We start from the raw sequence: 22,444 nt of genomic DNA, 5'->3' as shown, positions 1-22,444 counted from the left end.
TTAAAACACAACTAAAATTGTTGGTGGATACTACATCAGGTTGTAGTCTTTGAGAAATTAAATTAAACAAGTCATGTTAAGTGCTAAACCCATGTGGGTCATTCAGCAAGAGACGTAGAGGCTTCATCCTCCATTTGCTGAGTGCAAGACATATGTGCTTCCTATTTGTACTCGACTAGATATCCAATCTTTGAACAGTAATAATTAGATGGTTTTTAGTTGCTGGTTATCTGATTAGGCTGGCGGGCAGTGGCCATTACCATTTCATAACACCAACTGATTGGAGGCTAGTTCTTCTCAGAACATGTACCAGTGACAAGCATGTTATCACTTGAAGGATCCTCTCCAGTCTATCAAAAATATATAAATGCCTGAGTAACCAGAATTGCAAAGGCACCCAGTGGACCAGATAGCTGCTTCTGTGACATTTACCTGGTCTGATAAGGGGTCCCTGTCAATGAATATATAATATTAGCTAGAATGGCTATTCTTGAACCAATTGAGTTATTCATTTAGATTGTGATCAGTTCATTTATAATGGGCTGAAAACTCCAGAGGTGGGATCTCTAAGGTACTGAGGACTACAGTACGTATATAGATGTTATATTGTTGCTTGTAGTCAGAGGTAAATTGGGAATTAATAAAGTAACCTTGCATTTAGGTTTGATTTCTTAGGTGATATTTGTTTAAAGGTAACCAGTCTTCTTGAAGCAGATGGGTTTGCTCCCAGACCCCAGCCTTATGGACAAGTTTGCTATAGGGGTAGTAAAGTGGATTTTATTATAATCAAAAAGATGCGCTAAGCCACAAGGACTATACAGATAGTAGTAAAGTGGAAAGATTTTTAGCTAGTCTCCATATCTCAAGAAAGTCTTGTTTATTTTTGTGCAGTGCTGTATGACCCTCAGGGCAGGTCCTGTTTATCTGATGTCCATTATTTCCAGAAGAAAAATGTACTGGGAATTTTGTGAGGGTAAACCATAACTCAGTTTGTGAAGACAGTAACCACCACCACATAATCCTCACAAGTTTACACACAGGGAGGGAGGGAGGTGGTAAGTACCAGAAACTGTTGGTGATAAGATTATTATCAAAAAGAAGTGCTAGACCATGGTGATAAGATGAATGGACATGTATGACCACAAGAAGGGTTAAACAATTAGCAGCTTTCTGAGAGCATGGTAATAGTGGAAATATTATTATTATTATTATAATCAAGGGGGAAGCGCTAAACCCGGAGGATTATACAGCGCCTGGGGGGGGGATGTGGAAGGCATTCAGGCTTAATTCGGGGAACTGGAGCACAGATCCAATTCCCTAAATCAAGAGCCCCTCACCAACATCAAGGAACCTTCCTTGAGGGGAATAGTGGAAATAACATACGCGTTAATTATTCTGGAGATCATTACCTCCCATAAACCAGTCTCGAACCAGACTTCTTATATTCGAAAGATATGTTAATTGTTCTAAGGATGATCAGTCTTGAGCCAAATTTTGCCAGTGTGCTAGTAGTATAACAGGCTTTTGCTGTATAGCCCTTGTGGCTTAGCGCTTCTTTTTTTATTATAATAATAATTAGTGCTTCTTTTTGATAATAATAATAATAACAGGCTTCCATTTTGTGCTCATGTAACAGTATGATTGCTATCCACTTACCTACTACCTCTTGATCCAAAGAACTGGACTTGTCCTGTCCCCTTCCTTGGATTAAATTCGATTGTCTCCCATTTCCCAGGTGGTATATTGACCCCTATGTATTTAGTGCTTCCCCTAAATAACAAGCGATTAGTGTATTTTTATCGAGGAAGGCGAGGGTCAGCTTTTTAAGATGCTATTAATGTTATACTGAATATGCTGTAGTAATACAGTACAATAATACTTTTTTCTTTTTTCAGCCAAGCATGATAGACATGCGAAGACGATATCTTCCTTGGAAGTTGAGTGAAACAGGCCCTCTACCAGTGAAGACAGTCTACCAATCCTTCACTTCAGTGAAAATATGTTTTGGCACCTATTGCAGTTCTTTGATAAACATACTGTTCCGAATTGGTAAGTGGAGGGCAATATTGCTACTGACTGCCCTAAACAGTGGTTGAAATTTAAGTCATGTGGCCAGCACTGAAGGACCCTCTCACCTTAGAATCACTGTAAGACAGGCAGATCCACAGCATCATTGAGGCAATTTGGAGGCCTACTCTTGAACTGTAAGATGTCAATGCTTTGACTTGTGTTCTTAATCTGGTAACACTCTTGCCCTAGTATCTCACCAGGCTAGCAGTGAATATCCATTGCTGTTAATCTTAAGATCAGTATAGCCACAAGTGTTGTCAGCAATATCCTTCGTATCAGCTGCAGCTTTTGTGATTTATTATTGTTGCAATATGCAAATAAAAATGTATAGTGTAGCAAAGCAACATCTGAAACTTGTGTGGTTTATGGTTCGAGGGTGTATCTTGCAAGTTTTGAAAAATGCTTGTCAGCTTGAATCTGGAAACACAACTTTATTATGAATGGTCTAAATGGGTGGCAAATTCACAATGACACGTTCAGTGCAGTATTTTGATCAAGATTTTTTTGACTGGCTGTTTCATTATAATCATGCACACCAGTTAAGTGTTCATTGACATGTCTGACCTGGCTTGAGGGACCTTCTAGGAGTTTGATTTGTGATCTGTGGCTCTTGAGAGTCCCAAGGACAGATTGGCCTTAAACAGGGAGTACAGCAATCCATCGAGGATGTGATTATGCGCTTCCTCTCATGCTCTGTAAATACATCATGTGCTAGTAACAAAGCTTAAGTTTGGATGCAATAGTCTGTTTCTTCTTGATAAGTTTGTTGTAATATCCATTGTATATATTATTGCTCAGCACAAAGGGATTTTAGACTTCATAGCCTCAACAAATCCATTTTTTTCTTTTTTGTATCAGGCCAAAATGCATGCAAAAAATGTGTACTTTTTTATTTCATATATTTTTTTTTCTTTTTACTATTTGCACATGCTTTGATAGAAGTACAGTAATAGCAATATTTGCCAGTAGCACAATTTACATATCTGTTGATGGATGGTGAAACTGGAAGTGAAATCCCTTTTGAAGATGCTGTGTATTTTTCAATGAAATACTTATTATGGTGCAGTGCTAATGACAATGGTAGTGAGACAATTTTTTAGAGAAGTGATATATACCAAAGTTCTGTTGAAACATGAGGTTCATCAACAAGCAAACTTTGCTTTATGTGTATGAATATTGTGTTGCTTGTATAAGAAAGTTCTTCCTCTTCATTTGGTAAACCATCTTTTTAAACTTTGTATACGTATGTAAACCCAATATTGTATAATAAATTGTTTGTTTTTATTTTAATGTAATTTTTTTTTTTCCTTTTAGTCACCTTATTATTTGTTTGGTTTTAGTGTATACATACCTTCATTTGAGTTTCCAAATGTTAAATAATAGTCCACCCTTACATTCTGCCAAAGGTGGCAGACTGCATCCCATCCTAATTTATGTAGCAACACCAAAGGAACTGGAGGGCTGTAACTGGCACACTGTCTCACTTCTTCTTTTAGGAATGGAATGTCTGCATTGCCCAGTGGTACCACTATAATCCCATCATTACTGTGCTGTACTAAACATGCCTTCTTGATAAAATATGTTTTGAAATTAATGTAACTGTCATGCCTGAATTTCATTACTTTTACATTACTGGTATATATACAATATTGAGAGGTTGTTGAATAAGATGCGCAACATTTGGATATCAACATTACCGAAATATTTTCCCTGCAAGCAGCAGGCTTTATTACTAGACTAAAGAGACAAGTTTTATAGTGGGAGAGGTAATTCCAAAGCGTTCAGGCCCTAATCTTGACGGGTAAGGTAGTGAACACTAATTCCCACCCTGGTTTAAGTCACCTCTGTACTAGATTGATAGAGCCTGCTGTATAGACAAGAAGTTTCAACAATAAAGATATCAGTGTTGCACGTGTCTTATTCGTCAACTTACTTTTCTTATGGAAATATATACAATGATAAAAATGAATCTAATCAAGTTATACATCATGTTAGAATCCCTTTGTTAAAAAAAAAAAAATGGCCAGGTTATAGGGCAACATTTTCCTGGCCAGTATCTTGGTGACTGCATGGTGGTGGATCTAACAGAATAAATCTTGTGCTGTAGTTTCAGAAAGAAAAATTCGGCACATATCCTACTCTAGAAGCCGTAAACTTAACATGTCCTCTGTACTGTATAAAAAAAAATTGACTACATTGTTAGCCCAAAATGGACTTCAAACCATGAGGGTAATCACATTATCTAGCATTTACACCATCATGTCTTGCGTGAGTAATGCTCATATCATTTGAATTATAACCTATTCGAATGAATGTATAATTAATTTGTTATAAAATAAATGTATTTTTAAATATGTTGAATATCTATTGCATTTTATTTGCCTACTTAATTATTTTGCTTAAATTTTCAAGGAAGAGCATCACACCTAGCAATTTCTTGGCTGATCAGCCTGCAAGAATGAACAGTTGAAATCAGCAACAGGTAAGCTTCAGTTCCCCAGAAATTATGTATTGTGTTTTTACTTCATAGGGTAAGATACCCTCTGTGGGAGAGGCACAGACCCCTGGAACACTAGGTATACTCCTCCAGGTATACTGAGCATATTTCATCAGTATAGTGGACTAATAGGGAAAAGAGGGTGTTCACCTAAACAAAAATCTGTTAGAAGGAAATGCCTGATGAATATAATGTCTGCTGCATCAACAGGCTACCGGATGTACTGAAAATAAGAGCTAAACTTACAGTACAGTTGAGCAATTTTTCTTACCTTTTCTGGAAGTTAGATGAGCTTACAGAAGGTACATAGCCATGTTATCTAGTGGTAACTCAGGAATAAGCTTTATTCCAAGTCAGAAGAGCTGTAAAGTTCATAACATTGCATATAGTGTGGTAGACATACAGGCTGATGGTGCAAGACTCCATTTGCTTTGCCCCCATCCACACCATGCCTGTGCCACCAATTTCCTCTTCCTTATTCAATCAAGTTTTCCTTACAAGTTCCAGCTTCTAAACACTCAAATTCACAAGTTTTTTTTTTGGCACCATCACCTGCTTTAGAGGCCATTGTTAATAAAAGTGATAGTTAATAGCACTGATAATACTGCCAAATACCTCCCATACAAACTGCTTGATGCAGTGGACTTTGATAACTACATTAATAATTTTATTGGGCACCCCAGCACAGAGGATTCAGTTAGCCTTTTTCCTGCAATATTTTGTTTTTGTCTTTTATTCAAAATTCGCTGTATAATGGTCTGTTCTGATTTACTGTAACATAGAAGATTTACAAGATAGGTTATTTTGAATTATTATTGGGAGATTCTGAAGAGAAGTTGCAGAGATTGGTGGATGAATTTGGTAGGGTGTGCAAAAGAAGAAAATTAAAAGTGAATACAGGAAAGAGTAAGGTTATGAGGATAACAAAAAGATTAGGTGATGAAAGATTGGATATCAGATTGGAGGGAGAGAGTATGGAGGAGGTGAATGTATTCAGATATTTGGGAGTGGATGGGTCTAGGAAAGATGAGGTGAATCATAGAATTGATGAGGGGAAAAGGGTGAGTGGTGCACTTAGGAGTCTGTGGAGACAAAGAAGGGAATGTATGATAGTATAGTTTTACCAACGCTCTTATATGGGTGTGAAGCATGGGTGATGAATGTTGTAGCGAGGAGAAGGCTGGAGGCAGTGGAGCTGTCATGTCTGAGGGCAATGTGTGGTGTGAATATAATGCAGAGAATTCGTAGTTTGGAAGTTAGGAGGAGGTGCGGGATTACCAAAACTGTTGTCCACAGGGCTGAGGAAGGGTTGTTGAGGTGGTTCGGACATGTAGAGAGAATGGAGCGAAACGAGTGACTTCAAGAGTGTATCAGTCTGTAGTGGAAGGAAGGCGGGGTAGGGGTCGGCCTAGGAAAGGTTGGAGGGAGGGGGTAAAGGAGGTTTTGTGTGCGAGGGGCTTGGACTTCAAGCAGGCATGCGTGAGCGTGTTTGATAGGAGTGAATGGAGACAAATGGTTTTTAATACTTGACATGCTGTTGGAGTGTGAGCAAAGTAACATTTATGAAGGGGTTCAGGGAAACCGGCAGGCCGGACTTGAGTCCTGGAGATGGGAAGTACAGTGCCTGCACTCTGAAGGAGGGGTGTTAATGTTGCAGTTTAAAAACTGTAGTGTAAAGCACCCTTCTGGGAAGACAGTGATGGAGTGAATGATGGTGAAAGTTTTTCTTTTTCGGGCCACCCTGCCTTGGTGGGAATCGGCCAGTGTGATAATAAAAAAAAAAAATATACATACAGTATTTGAAACAAAGTGCCAAGCCTATATGGATCATAAAGAGCTGTGTGGTCAAGTGTATGGGCAAGGGTTAATGGGGTAAGGAGCAAAATTAATATAAAAGTTGGTAAAATAGGTTTCTTTTAAAAAATGTGTGTTGAAGGGACTCAGTGTAGTCGGTTTTAAATGTCGAAAGTGAACTCTGCATCCTATGAGAAATAAGACAGTATTAAGAGATGGTGAATCGACCATTCCACGTGAGTTGTGTGTGAAATTTGTTGTAGTGCAAGCATAGTTACCCCACGCCCAAATGATGGGAAGCTTATGGGCAGGAACCCAACTTCAGTTTGTGCTCTAATTTTATCCAAGACTTCAGAGTTGCTGAGAGACTACTACAAAGAGACCCATGTGGGACACTGGTAGGTTGCGACTAGCTAATTCTGCGTGATTATACTAAACATTGGTGTCCAGGTACCCAGCAAAAATCTAGTACTTTGTGCTTGATAGAAATGTTACATAACTATTGTTGCAAGGATGGATGCAAGTCAATTTCTGGATAGCTTGTAAGTTTGGGAGTCTGAAACAATAACAAATGAAGAACTGGGCATAGATGCAAAGTATATGATAGCATATAACTGAAAATGTTGGCCAACTCTAGAAAATGTCCTATTACTCTATCTAGAAAAGCAGCCATATACCACAATCCAACTGTAAATTTGAAATTCTTGGTTTATACTGCAGTGGCACAAATCTCAGTGTTCGAGAGCATGAATTTATATCAGACCTGTGATCCTTCAGGTATGGAAAGGGAGAAAGAACAAACCTGAATTGTCAGAATTTCCCAAGGAGGGAGGGAAGGAATAGTGTAATAAGGAGTGCATGTAAAAGGGACAAATTAATCTGATGCCTGTGATTCTTCTGTATACTAAAGTATCATAAATGTCATGGAAGCGAACAATATAAGAGACAGTGAGGATCACATTAATCCTGGAAAGAAGGCGCAGTAGATTCTCACATATTACGCAAGTTTTTTTTTTTTTCTTTTTTTATGAGAGAAAGTGCTAAACCCATAGTGGTTATATAGTGCCTGGGGAATGGGAGGCATTCTGATTTGATCCAGGGAAGGGGAAAATAAGTCCTGCTCCTTGGATCAAGAGCCTCTTGCCAGCATCAAAGGGCTCCCACAAGTTAAAGTTCCTGTAAATCAGTGCTATCTGTGAAGCCATGGTGTGAATTAAAGGACATGTGGGAAGAAAATAGTTACATCCTTGACACCTCCGAAAAAGAAGTCAAAATTTTTTAAGTGTAATTTGTCAAAAATAGTAGTTTTCATACCTTACATTGTAGATGTCTTTACTTGTTTATCTATGAACTGTGTGAAGATGTAGTGCTGTTTAGTACCTATACAAATGTGACAGGCAGTATCTGCTACCACCATCACCTGCAAACATCAGTAAAAGTTAAGTCAAATTTCCTTACCAGATTATACCAGTGGTTACTGTTGCTTGTTGGTACACAAGTATGCAGAGAGGATTAATGTGGCTGTGAACAATACCTGTACAAACATGTGACAAGCTGCATTAACTACCACCACCGGCCATCGACATTGATAAAAGTCAAGTTTCCTTGCCAAATCATACCAAACATATAGGAATTTGCCACCATACATATCAAAACAAACATGTACAGTGGTCTTTTCCTTAACCTAGACAAGGACTGTAAGAATGGTTCATTAATTAAGTGAAGTGAATCCAATTTTATGTGAAGTGAATCCAATTTTTTCCTGAAAAGCCCATGTTATAACTCCAGATGCTGGTGAGGGGCTCTTGATCTAGTGAAGGGGGCCTACCCTTCCCTTCCTTGGATTGAACCCAATTGCCTCCCTTTCTACATGCACAATTTAAATGCACCTCAGGAGAAGTGCTGATTATACTCACCCGAAGTGGATCCATTGTTTACCTATGCATAGTGTTATACCTCTCAGTTACAAGTTCATGAAGTCACTAATGAACATATGAAACAATTCACAATTAGTAACGATTGGTCCACTGACTGTAGAGCCAGAGTGTTAGTCATCGAATCAGCATAGCACATACTGCAGCAGCATGAAATAAAGGGTTGGAAGAAAGGGGGTTACATAAGACTTAAGAAAATTAACCCGTTCACTGTTGAGAACCCTGCTCTCAAACTTGCTCTCAGTGTCAAAGAATTTAAAAAAAAAATTCTCATGAAATGACGGAGAATCTTTTTCTGAAGATAATGAAACCAAAAGTACGAAATTGATGGAAAAACTTATGGGATTACGCTCTAGCAAGGTTAGTGGTCTCTGCAATATTTACACATTGGCAATTTTGCCTAGTTTGCACTTTATTTTTGGCCAATTCCATTGTTCCAGTCCACCAAACTCACAGCTATTTTGCTAGTATTCCTTCTATTCTACTGACCGAGTACAAGAAACCACTCATTTATCTATTTTAACTATCCAATAAAGTGATCAGAATCAGTAATTTGGCCAATTTCATACAAAATTCAACAACTGCCAACCTGAAAATAGGGTCCAGAATAAACAATGCAGACATTCCTGGCACTAAATATTTCCTCTGTTCTTTAGTCATGTCTCCAGGCCCCTCTTATATTACACTTGCTTTACATTTTGAATTTTTATTCACACAGAAAATAGAAGATTTACTGTTACGCAGACTATTGCATTATTGTAATAATTGTATAAATAATGTCAGCGCATTCCTAAATGTATATTAGACTGGCCAGAAGGAATATCGGCAAAAATCAAACATTTCCGCTATTTTCAGTCCTGAAACTAATCAAAATCATCTCTATTTCTGTAATATATCTTCCATTTTATCAAACAAGACCAAGAAACTGAGAATACAAACATAAAAACCATATAAAAATACACAGCAAAGTCACTGTTTTAAACCAAAAACACTATTGCAGGTTTTTTCTCATTCACTGCGTGCTGCAGGATTTTTTTTATATGGTGCACACTTACTGCATACACACATTCTCTCACATCTAGGCCCAAATTTACTGCTCACAGCTTATCAAGTGAGCCGAGTTCATCCCGTCATACTACAAGACCAACACTGGCTTCAAAGCCATGATACATTGGGACTGACAATGAAAGGGTTAAGAGGAATTAATTTGAGGGAGGGAAAGGATCATCAACTTCTAAGATTAACCTGATGAGGAGAGATACAGGAGCAGAGGATATAAACATGAGTTGCTGCATGATGAATGACTTGTAGCACTCCTTTCCCTCAAATGAATGCATCCTGAATGTATTATTATTATAATCAAAACTAAGCAGTAAGCTCTTGCAAATTCTTCCGCCCTGAAATGTGTCATTCTTCAGGCTTCAAAAAACAATGTTACAATACCAATTGCCCCGCATACCACCTAAAAGGGACCAGGAGGCACACACCCTGTAAAACAAATCATAGTAGTTATGGTAGTTACAACAATGCCACTCCAAGTGATTTTTTAGTGGTAGGAAACAAAGAAAATGGAAAGAGATAACCAAAATAGTCCACCACTTTGGAGCCTTGTTGGACTGGAGGCACAGCCAGTGGCCCCTCTAAACTCTCAACTACTGATGCCAACAATAAAATATCCCCAACAAACATGCAACACAACCTCATTTATATTTGCTAATACACAGGGCCTGAAGCCATCCACCAACAAAATACCTTTCATTAGTGGACTTCTAGGGGAATCAAATGCAATGTTTGCAGCCTTCAGAGAGACCCATGCAAAAGATTACTTTGACAGTGAAATATGGATTCCTGGATACAACCTTTTCAGTTGCAACAGAAAGAACAGGCAACAAGGGGGAATTTGGCCTGTATGTCAAAGAGCTGCTCATCTGCATGGAGGTACTGAACACCACAAATGATGTAGTTAAAGCTATAACAAAAACCGAGAACCAAAACTTTGTCACTGTACTTGTATATAAGCCACCAGATGCAACTTCCCAACAGTTCAAGGAACAGCTATCAAAACTTGACTCCTGTCTGGAAAACCTTCCAGCCCCATCTCCAAACATCTTGCTGCTTGGCGACTTCAATCTAAGACATACAAAATGGAAGACTACAGCAAATAATGTTGTATCAGAAACAATCCCTGGAGGCAGCTCAGATGAAAAGTCACACACACGAGCTGCTGATGACAACAAAGAAATAAGCGAGATACTGAAATCTCAATATGACTGTTTAGCGAGCCACTAATCAGTCTAAAGATAGACAATCCAAACAATTTTTTCATGAGTGAGCCTCAAAACCCTGCCAATGTAAGCCAGATTTCTGACATAACCCTAACTCCATTAGACTTTGAGAAAGCCATCAATGACATGCCCATGCACTCAGCCCCAGGCCTGGACTTGTGGAAGTGTTCATTAAGAACTGCAAGAAACCCCTCTCATGGGCCCTAAGTATGCTATGGAGAAGGAGCATAGACACAGGCAAGATTCCAGCCATTGAAAACAATGGACATAGCCCCACTCCATAGAGGGGGCAACAAAGCAATAGCTAAGAACTAGAAACCAATAGCTTCAATGTCCCACATCATAAAAATCTTTGAAAGAGTTCTAAGAAGCAGGATTGCAAATCACATGGACTCCCAAAAATTGCACAATCCAGGACAACATGGTTTCAGAGCAGGTCACTCTTCCTCTCGCAACTACTGAACCACTATGGTATGGTCTTAGATGCACTGGAAAACAAACAGAATGCAGATGTAGTATACACAGAGTTTGTAAAAGCCTTTGACAAGTGCAATCATGGTGTAATAGCACAGAAAATGCATGCTAAAGGGATAACTGCCAAAGTAGGCAGATGGATCTTCAACTTTCTAACCAATCAAACACAAAGAGTAGTGGTAAACAGAGTTAAATTGGAAGCTGCCATAGTGAAGAGCTCTGTTCCACAAGGCACAGTACTCACCCCTATCCTGTTCCTCATTCTCACATCAGACAGAGATGTAAACCATAGCACCAAATCCTTTGCAGAAGACACTAGGATCTGCATGTGAGTGTCATCCATTGAGGATACAGCAAATCTCCAAGAAGATATAAACCAAGTTTTCCAGTGGGCAATGGAGAACAATATGATGTTCAATGAAGACAGATTCCAACTACTCCATCATGGAAAACTGGAGGAAATAATAGCAAGGACTGAGTATACTACAAACTCTAATCATACAATAGAGCAGAAAAGCAATGTGAAGGACCTGGGAGTGGTAATGTCCCAAGATCTCACCTTCAAGGATCACAAAAATGCCACTATCACATCTGTGAGGATAATGAGAACATTCAAGACAAGATGCCAAGCCAACGATGATCCTTTTTAAATCACTTATTCTCTCTGGGCTGGTATACTGCTGTACATTAACATCCCCATTCAAGGCAGGTGAAATTGCAGATCTAGAGAATGTACAGAGAACCTTTACTGCACGTACAGGTTCCAACTTCCTGAAGTACTTGACCTGTACTCACTGGAGCGCAGGCGAGAGAGATACAGTGGAACCTCGGTTAATGACCAGCTCCCCACTCGAACAAAGCTCAGCACTTGACCAAACAACTACAACCTGCCAGAACTTCACTGTCAACTATTTTGTGTTTCTTCACATTTTTGGGTGTTTTTTTGTATTTGTATAAATGTCATCATTCCTTTCGTTTTTCTTTTTGGGCCACCCTGCCTCGGTGGGATACGACCAGTTTGTTAAAAAAAAAAAAAAAAGTCACTATGGGGCCTACGACGATTAGTGATAACAGCCATCCAAACAGAAAATTGGTTGGGAAGAACTTGTTCGATACTCAAACGGAGCGGCACTTGAACAGCCTTCTGGAATGAATTAAGGCTGCATACTGAGGTTCCACTGTATATCATAATCTACACCTAAAAGATTCTGGAGGGACTGGTACCTAATCTGCACACAGAAATCACTCCCTACAAAAGCAAAAGGCTTGGCATATGATGCAATATACCCCCAATGAAAAGCAGGGGTACCACTTGTACACTAAGAGAAACCACAATAAGTGTCCGGGGTCCAAGACCATTCAACAGCCTCCCACCAGCCATAAGGGAAATTACCAATAGACTCCTAGTTGTCTTGAAGAGGAAGATGGACAGATACCTAAACCCAGTGCCAGATCAGCCAGGCTGTGGCTCGTATGTTGGACTACGTGGGGCCAGCAGTAACAACCTAGTTGATCAGGCCCTGATCCACCAGGCAGTCTAGTCATAGACCAGGCCATGACTAAGAATGCCCTCCAGGTAGACTCCAGGTAAGGGTCATAGAGATCCTGGATGTAGACAACTCTGTACAAGTGAGCAGAGCCCACTAGTGGAAGTAGGTCATACTCAGCAGTTAAAAAATGTATATAATGGATTTTAAATATTACAGCAAGGATGTCATGTTTAAGAACAATGTGTGATGTGACTAATTCAGAGAATTCAGAGCATGGAAATTAAAAGGGAATGTGGGGTCACCAAGGCTATAATTTCAAGGGCAGAGGGGGACTGAAGTGGTATGGGGCTGTAGAGGATGGAGAGGGTGTATAACTCTAGGGGTAAGGGTTGTCCCAGGGAATGGTTGGAAAGGGGTAAAAGAGGTTTTGAGCTTTAGGGGCTTCAGCATTCAGAAGGCTTGAGTGTGTTAGATAGGATTTAATGGAGACAAGTAGGTTTTCGTGGATGTGCTGAAGTATGAACAAGGTAACGTCTATAGATTCAATGGAAACCAGATAACTGGACTTATAATCCTGAAGGCTGAAAGGTCTGTGCCTGCACTCTGAAGGAGGGGTGGAAATGATGGAAGTTAGAGGGCAATCTGCATGTGATGTCAGCACCTCTGGAAAGAGTGACTGAATGAACTTTGCTAATACACAATCCCAACCCCCTCCTTCAATGTGGTTCCTGCACTCTGATGGTCAACAAGCTGTTCATTAGCAGCTGGCAGGCCCACATAGCTGTCAGAATGGTTGGTCGATCTGGCATTTTGCAGTAGTGGTAGTTTCCTCGTGAAGACTTCTACACTTGTTTTGGCAATGTTTCTGGTGTCTGCTGGTAGCAGGTTGAATAGTTATGAACTACAAATGCTGACAGTCAGGGCTGTATCCAGGATTGTGGTAAGGGATTCACATTGTAAGTTTTGCTGCCCCCTTCATCTTCGAGAAAAACCTTAAATAATCACTGTCAGACATTTTGAGGCCATATGCAATGGATATTAGGATATTTGAAAAGATAATCGAAGGATAATTTAAAGTAAACATTCAGTGTCAAAAATACTTGAAAAGGAAAGAGGACAAGGCATGTTCAACATATAAATCGTGTTTCATTTTTATTACACATCATATGTAACTTATGATGTGCCACCCAGGCACTTGGTATGTGAAGGGGGGGCTACAGCTTTATGGCCTGGCATGATCCAATATTATACAAGTATAAGTCTTGTTTAACCACTTGTGGCTAACCTCAAAGATTAGACGGGTAAGAGAAGGGAATGATGGCAGATCAAAGATACTTCAGGAGAACAGCTTGGGTTTTGTGGGGAAAGGGGTTTCTGGGTAACTAGGAAATCCCCTGAATATGCTCCTGGACAGTGTTTTTTGTGTTGTTGGTACCCTACATTTCACTAGGTTTATCTTAAACTACTTTCCATCTCTCTCACTCCAGTACATAATCATGTACAAATTCTAAGCCCTCAAATATCTTCCATGTATCAGGTATCTTCTGTGATCCATCAAGCACATTCCAAATAATAATAGTTCCCAATAATTTAAATGCTCTATGTGGGCAGTAAATACACTGCACCTTTTCCAGCTCTGATCTCTCTCCTGCCTTGGAGACAACACTGAACAATGCTCCAAATGAGAGCACAACAGAGTTGAACAGTATCACCAGTGTGATTATTTCTCATTTTGAAGGTTCTCATTATCCATCCTTTCATTTTCCTGACCTTCCTGACAGTTTCTTATTGTTTTCTAAATGATAGGTCATCTGACATACCAGCCTTTCAGTGCTCCTTTCATTCTGAAGTGATCCAGTGCTTTGTTTCTTCATTATTTCCATATCCAAGTACAGTGGACCCCCGCTTAACGATCACCTCCAAATGCGACCAATTATGTAAGTGTATTTATGTAAGTGCGTTTGTACGTGTATGTTTGGGGGTCTGAAATGGACTAATCTACTTCACAATATTCCTTATGGGAAAAAATTCGGTCAGTACTGGCACCTGAACATACTACTGGAATGAAAAAAGTTCGTTAACCGGGGGTCCACTGTAGTTGGAATTTGCCACCACTTGATATATGCTCTAAACATCAACACCGATCTCCTCCATACACATAACAATCAATGTATAACAGGTAATTTATTTTCAGATGCCATTGCTGAGTTTGGCTAAGCTAACCTAAATTTACCTATCCAAGTTAATCTAGATAAACCTAAAATCAATGTACGTATAATTAGATCAATATCATATATTGTACTGCAGACAAACAAGGCTTGAAAACTAATGTACAGTACAAGGATGGGCTGCTCTAGATTGTAAAAGTCAAATCAGTCAGCAAAGCTGAATTGTAAACTAATGTAGAGACTTAAACTTACAATTCCATAAGTGACTTAGATCAAGACCAAATTATTCCATTTCTTCCAAGTTGCTACATTTGCAATATCTGTATTGACTTTAGAATGCAGAGCATTTTTTTTTACAGCACAGTATTATATGTATATTTATGGAATAGCTTTCAATATAATCACTAATATATAAGCAACAGCAAGTGAAGGTTATTTATTTCACCTTCCACTGGGAATACTGGGAGACTGCAGTAGTGTAATAGGTCATAGTTCCAAATGCCTCTGAAGTATCCTCATTTCAAGGTCTTCATGAAGTTTTTCCACTTTTCGCTGTTGCTTTGCTAGCCGTTCCTGCAGAACTCGCTGACCCTCTGTTGACTGAAACTTTTCTATGTCGTCACCAGCACGTTCTTGCAGTACATTCATCTGGCCTGTCAGGTGCCGTACCTTCAATAAACGGTGTTCATAGTGTTTCAGCTCTGTCTGTAAAATAAATTTTAAAATACTGAAATGTCATACAAATAAACAGTAGTTAATGTGGAAGGAGTGGCTATGTGGATATGAAAAAGTAGAGGAGACATTAAGGAATGAAGAAAAATACAAAGGACAAAATGGCCAATAAAATGCAAGAAAAGGGGCAAGAGGATGTGGAAAAGATTTGTCCAAGGAATATAAAGTGAGGGGATTAAGATGTGAAGAAACAAAGAAATGTGAACAGTAAGGACAGTGAAATTTGCCTAGCATGTGGACCAAGCAGTCATTCAAGAACTTTAATACACTGGTATAGAAACATCTTGAAAATTATTTGAAAACTGAAAAAAATACAAATTCTCCCAGCAGTATATGTCAAATTAAACAACCATGGGTTAGCCAAGAGTGTACTATCCTCAACTGATAGTGCAACCACATCAAAGTATGACTCCTGTTGAAACAGAAGGGCCCAATGCTAACAATCTTTACTTTGTACATATTTTAAGTACATAGTCTGCAAACCCAGTGAGCTTGACATTTCCTGCAAACAATTCTTATGTTCTTCATGATGCCTACTGTATTATATCAAGTACCTAATATAGCAGACCTCCTTAGCACCTGCCATCTCATCTAAAGTTCAAATGCAACTAGGTTATTTGTTTAGAAATGCCACAGGTCAACCATTACTGAGCTTTTGGGGGAAATAAGACACAGAAACACTGCCAATGCTTCAACTGCATCCTAAGAATTTGACTACTGTATTGTAAAATTTCTCAGATTCAGAAATCAATGTGCCACAAAGATGGCACCCACCACTATTATATTCAAAGGAAAGCGCTAAACCTATAAGAGTCATCCAAAGCCTGAGAAATTGGAGGTTAGCCAAGTTAGATCTAAGGAAGGGGAGAGTAGCACAAATTCCTCAGGGCAAAAGGCCATGCACTTCAACAATAAAACTTGAAAATGCTATGACAGCTTTGCATAAAAGTTTCTAGCAATGATTACTGCATTACTCATACCATGCTCATATTCTGAACTATCTGTTAAAACCTTTGTACTGGTACATGCAACACTGATGTGGGCTCAGATCTATCCCAATTATAATCCAAGACCAGCCCCAAATAGAGAACTAGCCGACCAATAACTATGACCAGGAAATAACCAACATACATAATATGATCTTATTAAGGAAGCCACTAATGCTTGCTGTGACCAATCATCAACCAGGATTAAATAGCATTACAAACACACAAGAGAAATGAGTCTTTCAGCATGAATGTATGAGGAATGCACTCACTTATTTCCTCACAACGTTAGTTTTAGAAACTCCCAGAAGAGACAAAATAGCCCTAATTCTCCCATAAAGGTATTTGCATTTATGGGATAACCTAATAAAGAGGAGTCTAGGAAAGTTCTTTAGAAAAATTTGGCATTAGCTAAGCTTCTCCACAGAATCCATCCCAAACCTTGAGCACACGCACGCGCGCGCACACACGCACACACGCGCACGCACACACGCACGCACGCACACACACACACACACACACACACACACACACACACACACACACACACACACACACACACACACACACACACACACACACACAGGAGCTCAGACTCGACCCCCGCAACCTCAACTAGGTGAGTACACACACACACACACACACACAATGAGGAAATTACCTATAAAAGAACCAGTCTCATGAGATCCACATAGAATTTCTATCCAAGGCAAACAAACATTAACCAACATTATCACTCACAAAATGGATATATAAAAATACAATACACTCAATATCTGAATAAAATCTGTGATGCTATTATTATTATATGTAGAGGAAAGCACCTAACCTGTAGGAGTTGTATAGCACCAGGGGAAATGGGAGGCAATAAGAGTCGAGCCAAGGAAGCAGAAAACAGGTCCAATTCCATGTACAGAGTCCCTTACCAGCATCAAGGAACCTCTCTTGAAAGAAAAACCAGCTATACATTTGACTAAGCTAACTGTAGACCACCCACTTATGACCATCACCCTCCACACAAGAGAAGTCATGAAAAGAACCAAAAATAATGCCCCGTACATTTTTGGAATAAAAGTTTAAATCAAATTCTTACCAATAAACCACCTGCCATCTTTGAGAGTGAGAAGGAAAGACACTGTGGGAGACTGGAAGGTCCTGAACTGTGGACCAAAAAGAATCTGCAAGTCTTATTTATTTATTGCCCTTAACAGTAGAATGGTCAGGCAGCCAGCAATAAAAAATCTCTCTCACCCCACCCCAACACCCACCCTGCCTACTAGAAGAACCAGGGATAGATAGGGACAGGGTTTTTGAGAGGTGAGAAATGGGAATCTGAGGACACTGCTGGAGGTTAAAGTCCCAGTTATGCCACAGGGATGTTAGGAAATATTTCTTCAATCTCAGAGTGACTGGGAAGTGAAATGATCTTCGTGAGCAAAAGGCGGAGGTAGGCTGCATACATAGTTTTAAAAGCAGGTATGACAGCAACTATGAAACTATGAGGGAGTGACTCTAAGAGTGGCAAGTTTAGAGGCAGGGCCAGGATCTGAATTGATCCCTGAATCCACAAATAGGCGAGTGCACACACCCAAAAACTCACTCTTCATGCTGAAGCCTATAACACTTAAAACTTTTCACTCCCTCCCTCTAACCCCAAACCCTCTTTTTCATCCTATTTTACTCTATCCTTTCTAAATGGGCAAACCACCTTAACCCTTTCAGGGTCCAGAGGCCAAATTTCAAAGTGCACACCAGGGTCCAAGAATTTTCAAAAAATAATTTTGTTATTTTTTCTTATGAAATGGTAGAGAATCTTTTTCTGAAGGTAATAAAACAAAAAGTATGAATTTTGATGGAAAATTTATGAAATTACACTTGTGAATTTTTATGTGTCAGCGATATTTACGCATCGAAAATTTTGCCGACTTTGGCTCCCATTTTAGGCCAATTATCTTATTCCAGTTGACCAAATTCTTAGCTTTTCACTAGTATTACTTCTATTCTATCAATTGAGCACAAGAAACTGCCAATTCAACTGTTTCAACTACAAAATAAAGTGAGTGGAAATTGGTAATTTGGCCAATTTAGTGCAAAGTTCAAAATATTCCAATTTCAAAATAGGGTCCAGAATTAACAATGCAGGCATTCCTGGCACTAAACTAACATTTCCTCTATTCATCAGTTATGTTTTCAAGCTTTACAAATGAATTCCATTTTGATTTTTAATTCACATAATGAATTTTTATTCAAACCAAAAAATAGAAGATTTACTGTTATGCAATATTGTAATAATTGTACAAATAATATCAGCACATTTGTGAACGTATATTAGACCCACCAGCTGGCATGTATTAGACGTGTGAGGTCATTTGTTTACTCTTGAACATCGGCAAAAATCTAACATTTCCGCTACTCTGAGCTCAGTTTCAAGCCATTTTCAGTATCAAAATCATCTCTATTTCTGTAATATATCTTCCATTCTATCAAACGAGACCAAGAAATCGCAAATACAACTATAAAAAACATACGAAAAAACACTGCAAAGTTGCTGTTTTAATCGAAAATTACGGTCTCGTTTTTTTCTCATTATGCACTGTGTGCTGCTGGATTTGTTTTATGTGGTGCACACATATCACATAGATGTATTCTCTCATATCTAGGCCCAAATTTACTGCTCACAGGTAATCAGAGTGAGCTGAGCTCATGGCGTAGATCTATGGTTTGGACCCTCAACGTAAAGCCGTAGATCTACGGCATGGACCCTGGAAGGGTTAATAACCATACTACAGGCAGGGATTGAACTCATGGCAAGCGAGTCATAAAATTCCAGGCCAGCGCATAAGCCACTGGGCCAGGTGGCTACAATAACATTCATCCAACTAGGTATATTTATACACTTCACCACAGAGAGGTTAGCACAGGCCCCACTGTGGCCACAAATGCAAGTTTTCACAGATGAATCTCCCCCCAGTGTGGCCATGACAAACTAGCTCTAGTCCCCTCAAGGCTAATCTCTCTATGGTGTATAAATATACCTAGTTGGATGAATCTTACTGTAGCCAGCTGGCCCAGTGACTTACATGGTGGTCTGGAGTTTTACGACTCGCTCGCCACAAGTTCAAACCCTGCCTGTGGTATGTTTGTTTGCAATTGCGTCATTACAATTTCGTGAGTCACCTTAATAATCCTCCTCTGCCCTCTGAATTATACCTTTCATAACTGTATACTGTCTTCTGAGTTCAGTGCTCCTAATTCTCTGTACAGTATTTACACAACACATTGATCTCAAACATGATATCTCCACTGTCTCCAGAATCCTCCTTGCTGCAAGGTTTAAAAAACCATGCCTCACACTCATAAAAGTGATGGTACTGTACTTTGATACTGTAAAAGAAAGGTTATCTTACTGTAATAGATATATGTCAGAGAAACTGTGTGAGTTTTCCTATTTCTGGTCTATGTGGGTTGCAGCTTTCAACATTATCTGTTAAAAATCAATCACCATTTTTTTACCTGTATTTTGGTGTTGCTCTGACTGCTCTACTACAATTTCTTCTCCTTTACTCATAAGCACATATATAAAGTCTACTTTACCTTCAACCATTTAAAGTTTGGTTAAAAAATTATTAAAAAACTGATATTCAAAAATTTATACAACTAAAGGTCTTATGACTACTTACATGTAAAGACTCCAGTTCCTCTTGAGTGAAATCACCACGAATAGCCAGTTTCCAGAGTCCAGCAACTTTAGGCTCAACGAACTCTTTACTGTCTGGTCCTGTTGATGCTACTTTGTGTAAACGGTCATAGCCTTCCTTCAGTTCCCTATGCTTCTCTCTGAAGAATGAAATTTAACCATGAGAGTGACCAGTAACTGATTTATGCAAACATTACAGAACTAATACTAAACTGCACCGGACAATTAATATTATTACTTTATTTTTAATTTTCTAATGTCACTGAATTAAAAGTCCATTATCACTAAACTGATGTAAAAATCTTAGTAAATGCTGCAGGTATTACAATAATTTTAGTTTTCCATATTTCTCAATGTTCATCGTATTTTGTGTAATGTGTTACTGCTGTACCATATCTGAGTTCTTTATTTAATATTTTTTTTTTTTTTACCCTATCATATACCCTCCCATCAAACTGCCAGATTTTTCACTATTTTAAAATCCTACACAACTCCTGAAGAATTTATATGTTCAGTTGCTATATTCACATTTGTAATAATTTTTATGCTCACCTGCATCTCAGATGTTCACATTCATACACATCTATACAATCGCCCTCCTGCACCTCCAGCCTCTCATTTACCTCAAACCTCCGGCCTCTCATTCCCCTCAAACCTCCGGGCTCTCATTCCTCTCAAACCTCCGGCCTCTCATTTCCCTCGAATCTCTGGACTCTCATTCCCCCTCAAACATCCAGCCTCTCATTTCCCCTCGAACCTCTGGCCTCTCATTTCCCCTTGAACATCCAGCCTCTCATTTCCCTCAAACCTCCAGCCTCTCATTCCCCTCAAACCTCTGGCCCCTCATTCCCCTTGAACCTCTGGGCTCTCAATCCCCTCGAACCTCCGGCCTCACATTCCCCTCAAACCTCTGGCCTCTCATTCCCCCTCGAACCTCTGGCCTCTCATTTCCCTCGAACCTTTGACCTCTCATTTCCCTCGAACCTCTGACCTCTCATTCCCCTCAAACCTCCGGCCCCTCATTCCCCTTGAACCTCTGGGCTCTCAATCCCCTTGAACCTCCGGCCTCACATTCCTCTCAAACCTCTGGCCTCTCATTCCCCCTCGAACCTCCAGCCTCTCATCCCCCCCTCGAACCTTTGGCCTCTCATCCCCCCCTCGAACCTCTGGCCTCTCATTTCCCTCGAACCTCTGGCCTCTCATTTCCCTCGAACCTCTGGCCTCTCATTTCCCTCGAACCTCTGGCCTCTCATTTCCCTCGAACCTCTGGCCTCTCATTCCCCCTCGAACATCCGGCCTCTCATTCTCCTCAAACCTCTGGCCTTTCATTCTCCTCAAACCTCTGGCCTCTCATTCCCCTCAAACCTCTGGCCTCTCATTCTCCCCCTTGTACCATTGACCTGTTTCATCTGAGAATTTTTAACTAAACATTACTAGGGAAAATTAGGTTTCGGATTAATAAGGCAAAATGACACTAAGTGCCAATAACTTTCTACTGCTCACCTATCATCTATGCAATAAACAATACATTTAATATTTTTATGCGACACTGAACTTTTTTTTTTTTTAGCTTATCACTGAATCCTGATAATTTCACAATGACATGAAAATGATAAAAACCACTATGTAAAACAAAAGGTTGAAGAATCCTTATCTTTATGATACAATACATGATCTTTTCAGCTGGAATTGGTTCAAAAAGTTGGATTACAAATGAAGAGGCCATGTGATATATATTACCTATGTTAAAAAGGTTTTTGTATTGCTACATATAAAGCTGCTTTTGTTTTGCTCTGTAATTTACAGAACATTTTTCGTAATTAGAAACTAAAAATCCTATACTATATTTCTCTTCAAAACCTAATGAGTGTTCAAGCAGACTCCTTAGAAACCACCTGCCATAAGAAAGGAGGCCTACTGGCCCATACTACGCAGGTCCTTTAACCCAAACCCAACAATGAAAATATTTGCCGAACCCACCTTCAATTTTACCCAAGGAATAAGCTTTGATAACCCTATTGATTAACAAGAAGCTGATGCAGATGGTCCATCACCAGGGCCCTATTAAGGAGGGTACCAAAGGAGCCAAGGCAGCTGATTCATCACTAGGGCCCTATTGTAGTAGCAGAGATTGTGATACAGAGTATTTTGACTGTAGGTCAGTCATTTAGTGCTCATACTAATAAAAAAGTAATAACATACACATAATAAAAACAAAAATAAAATTAAACAATAAAAGTTAAAAACATAAATAAATTTCTCAACACAATGGCCTGGTTATATCATCTGCATCAAGTATGTTTATGTCTAATTTCCT

At 39.3% G+C, this 22,444-nt stretch overlaps 2 protein-coding genes across 4 annotated transcripts in view; one reads left to right on the top strand and one right to left on the bottom strand.

Annotated features, from left to right (window-relative positions):
- The window catches only part of Rap2l (Ras-associated protein 2-like), a 240,021-nt gene extending 236,661 nt beyond the window's left edge, over positions 1-3,360 (top strand). For all 3 annotated transcript variants that reach the window (XM_070085429.1, XM_070085430.1, XM_070085427.1), the window contains one exon: positions 1,896-3,360. The gene's annotated coding sequence lies outside the window, so the exon portion shown is untranslated. The remainder of the gene's footprint in view (positions 1-1,895) is intronic.
- A 718-nt stretch (positions 3,361-4,078) lies between these two features.
- LOC128688788 (alpha-2-macroglobulin receptor-associated protein) overlaps positions 4,079-22,444 on the bottom strand; it is a 78,840-nt gene continuing 60,474 nt past the window's right edge. The window contains exons 6-7 of the mRNA XM_070085426.1: positions 20,111-20,267; positions 4,079-15,417 (exon numbers count right to left, since the gene is read on the bottom strand). Of these exons, the coding sequence (XP_069941527.1) occupies positions 15,199-15,417; positions 20,111-20,267 (376 nt within the window). The 3' untranslated portion in view covers positions 4,079-15,198. The remainder of the gene's footprint in view (positions 15,418-20,110; positions 20,268-22,444) is intronic.

Source organism: Cherax quadricarinatus, chromosome 16 (genome assembly GCF_038502225.1).
Source record: "Cherax quadricarinatus isolate ZL_2023a chromosome 16, ASM3850222v1, whole genome shotgun sequence".
NCBI classification, from domain to species: Eukaryota; Metazoa; Arthropoda; class Malacostraca; order Decapoda; family Parastacidae; genus Cherax; species Cherax quadricarinatus.
This window is presented reverse-complemented; position numbering and strand designations above follow the sequence as displayed.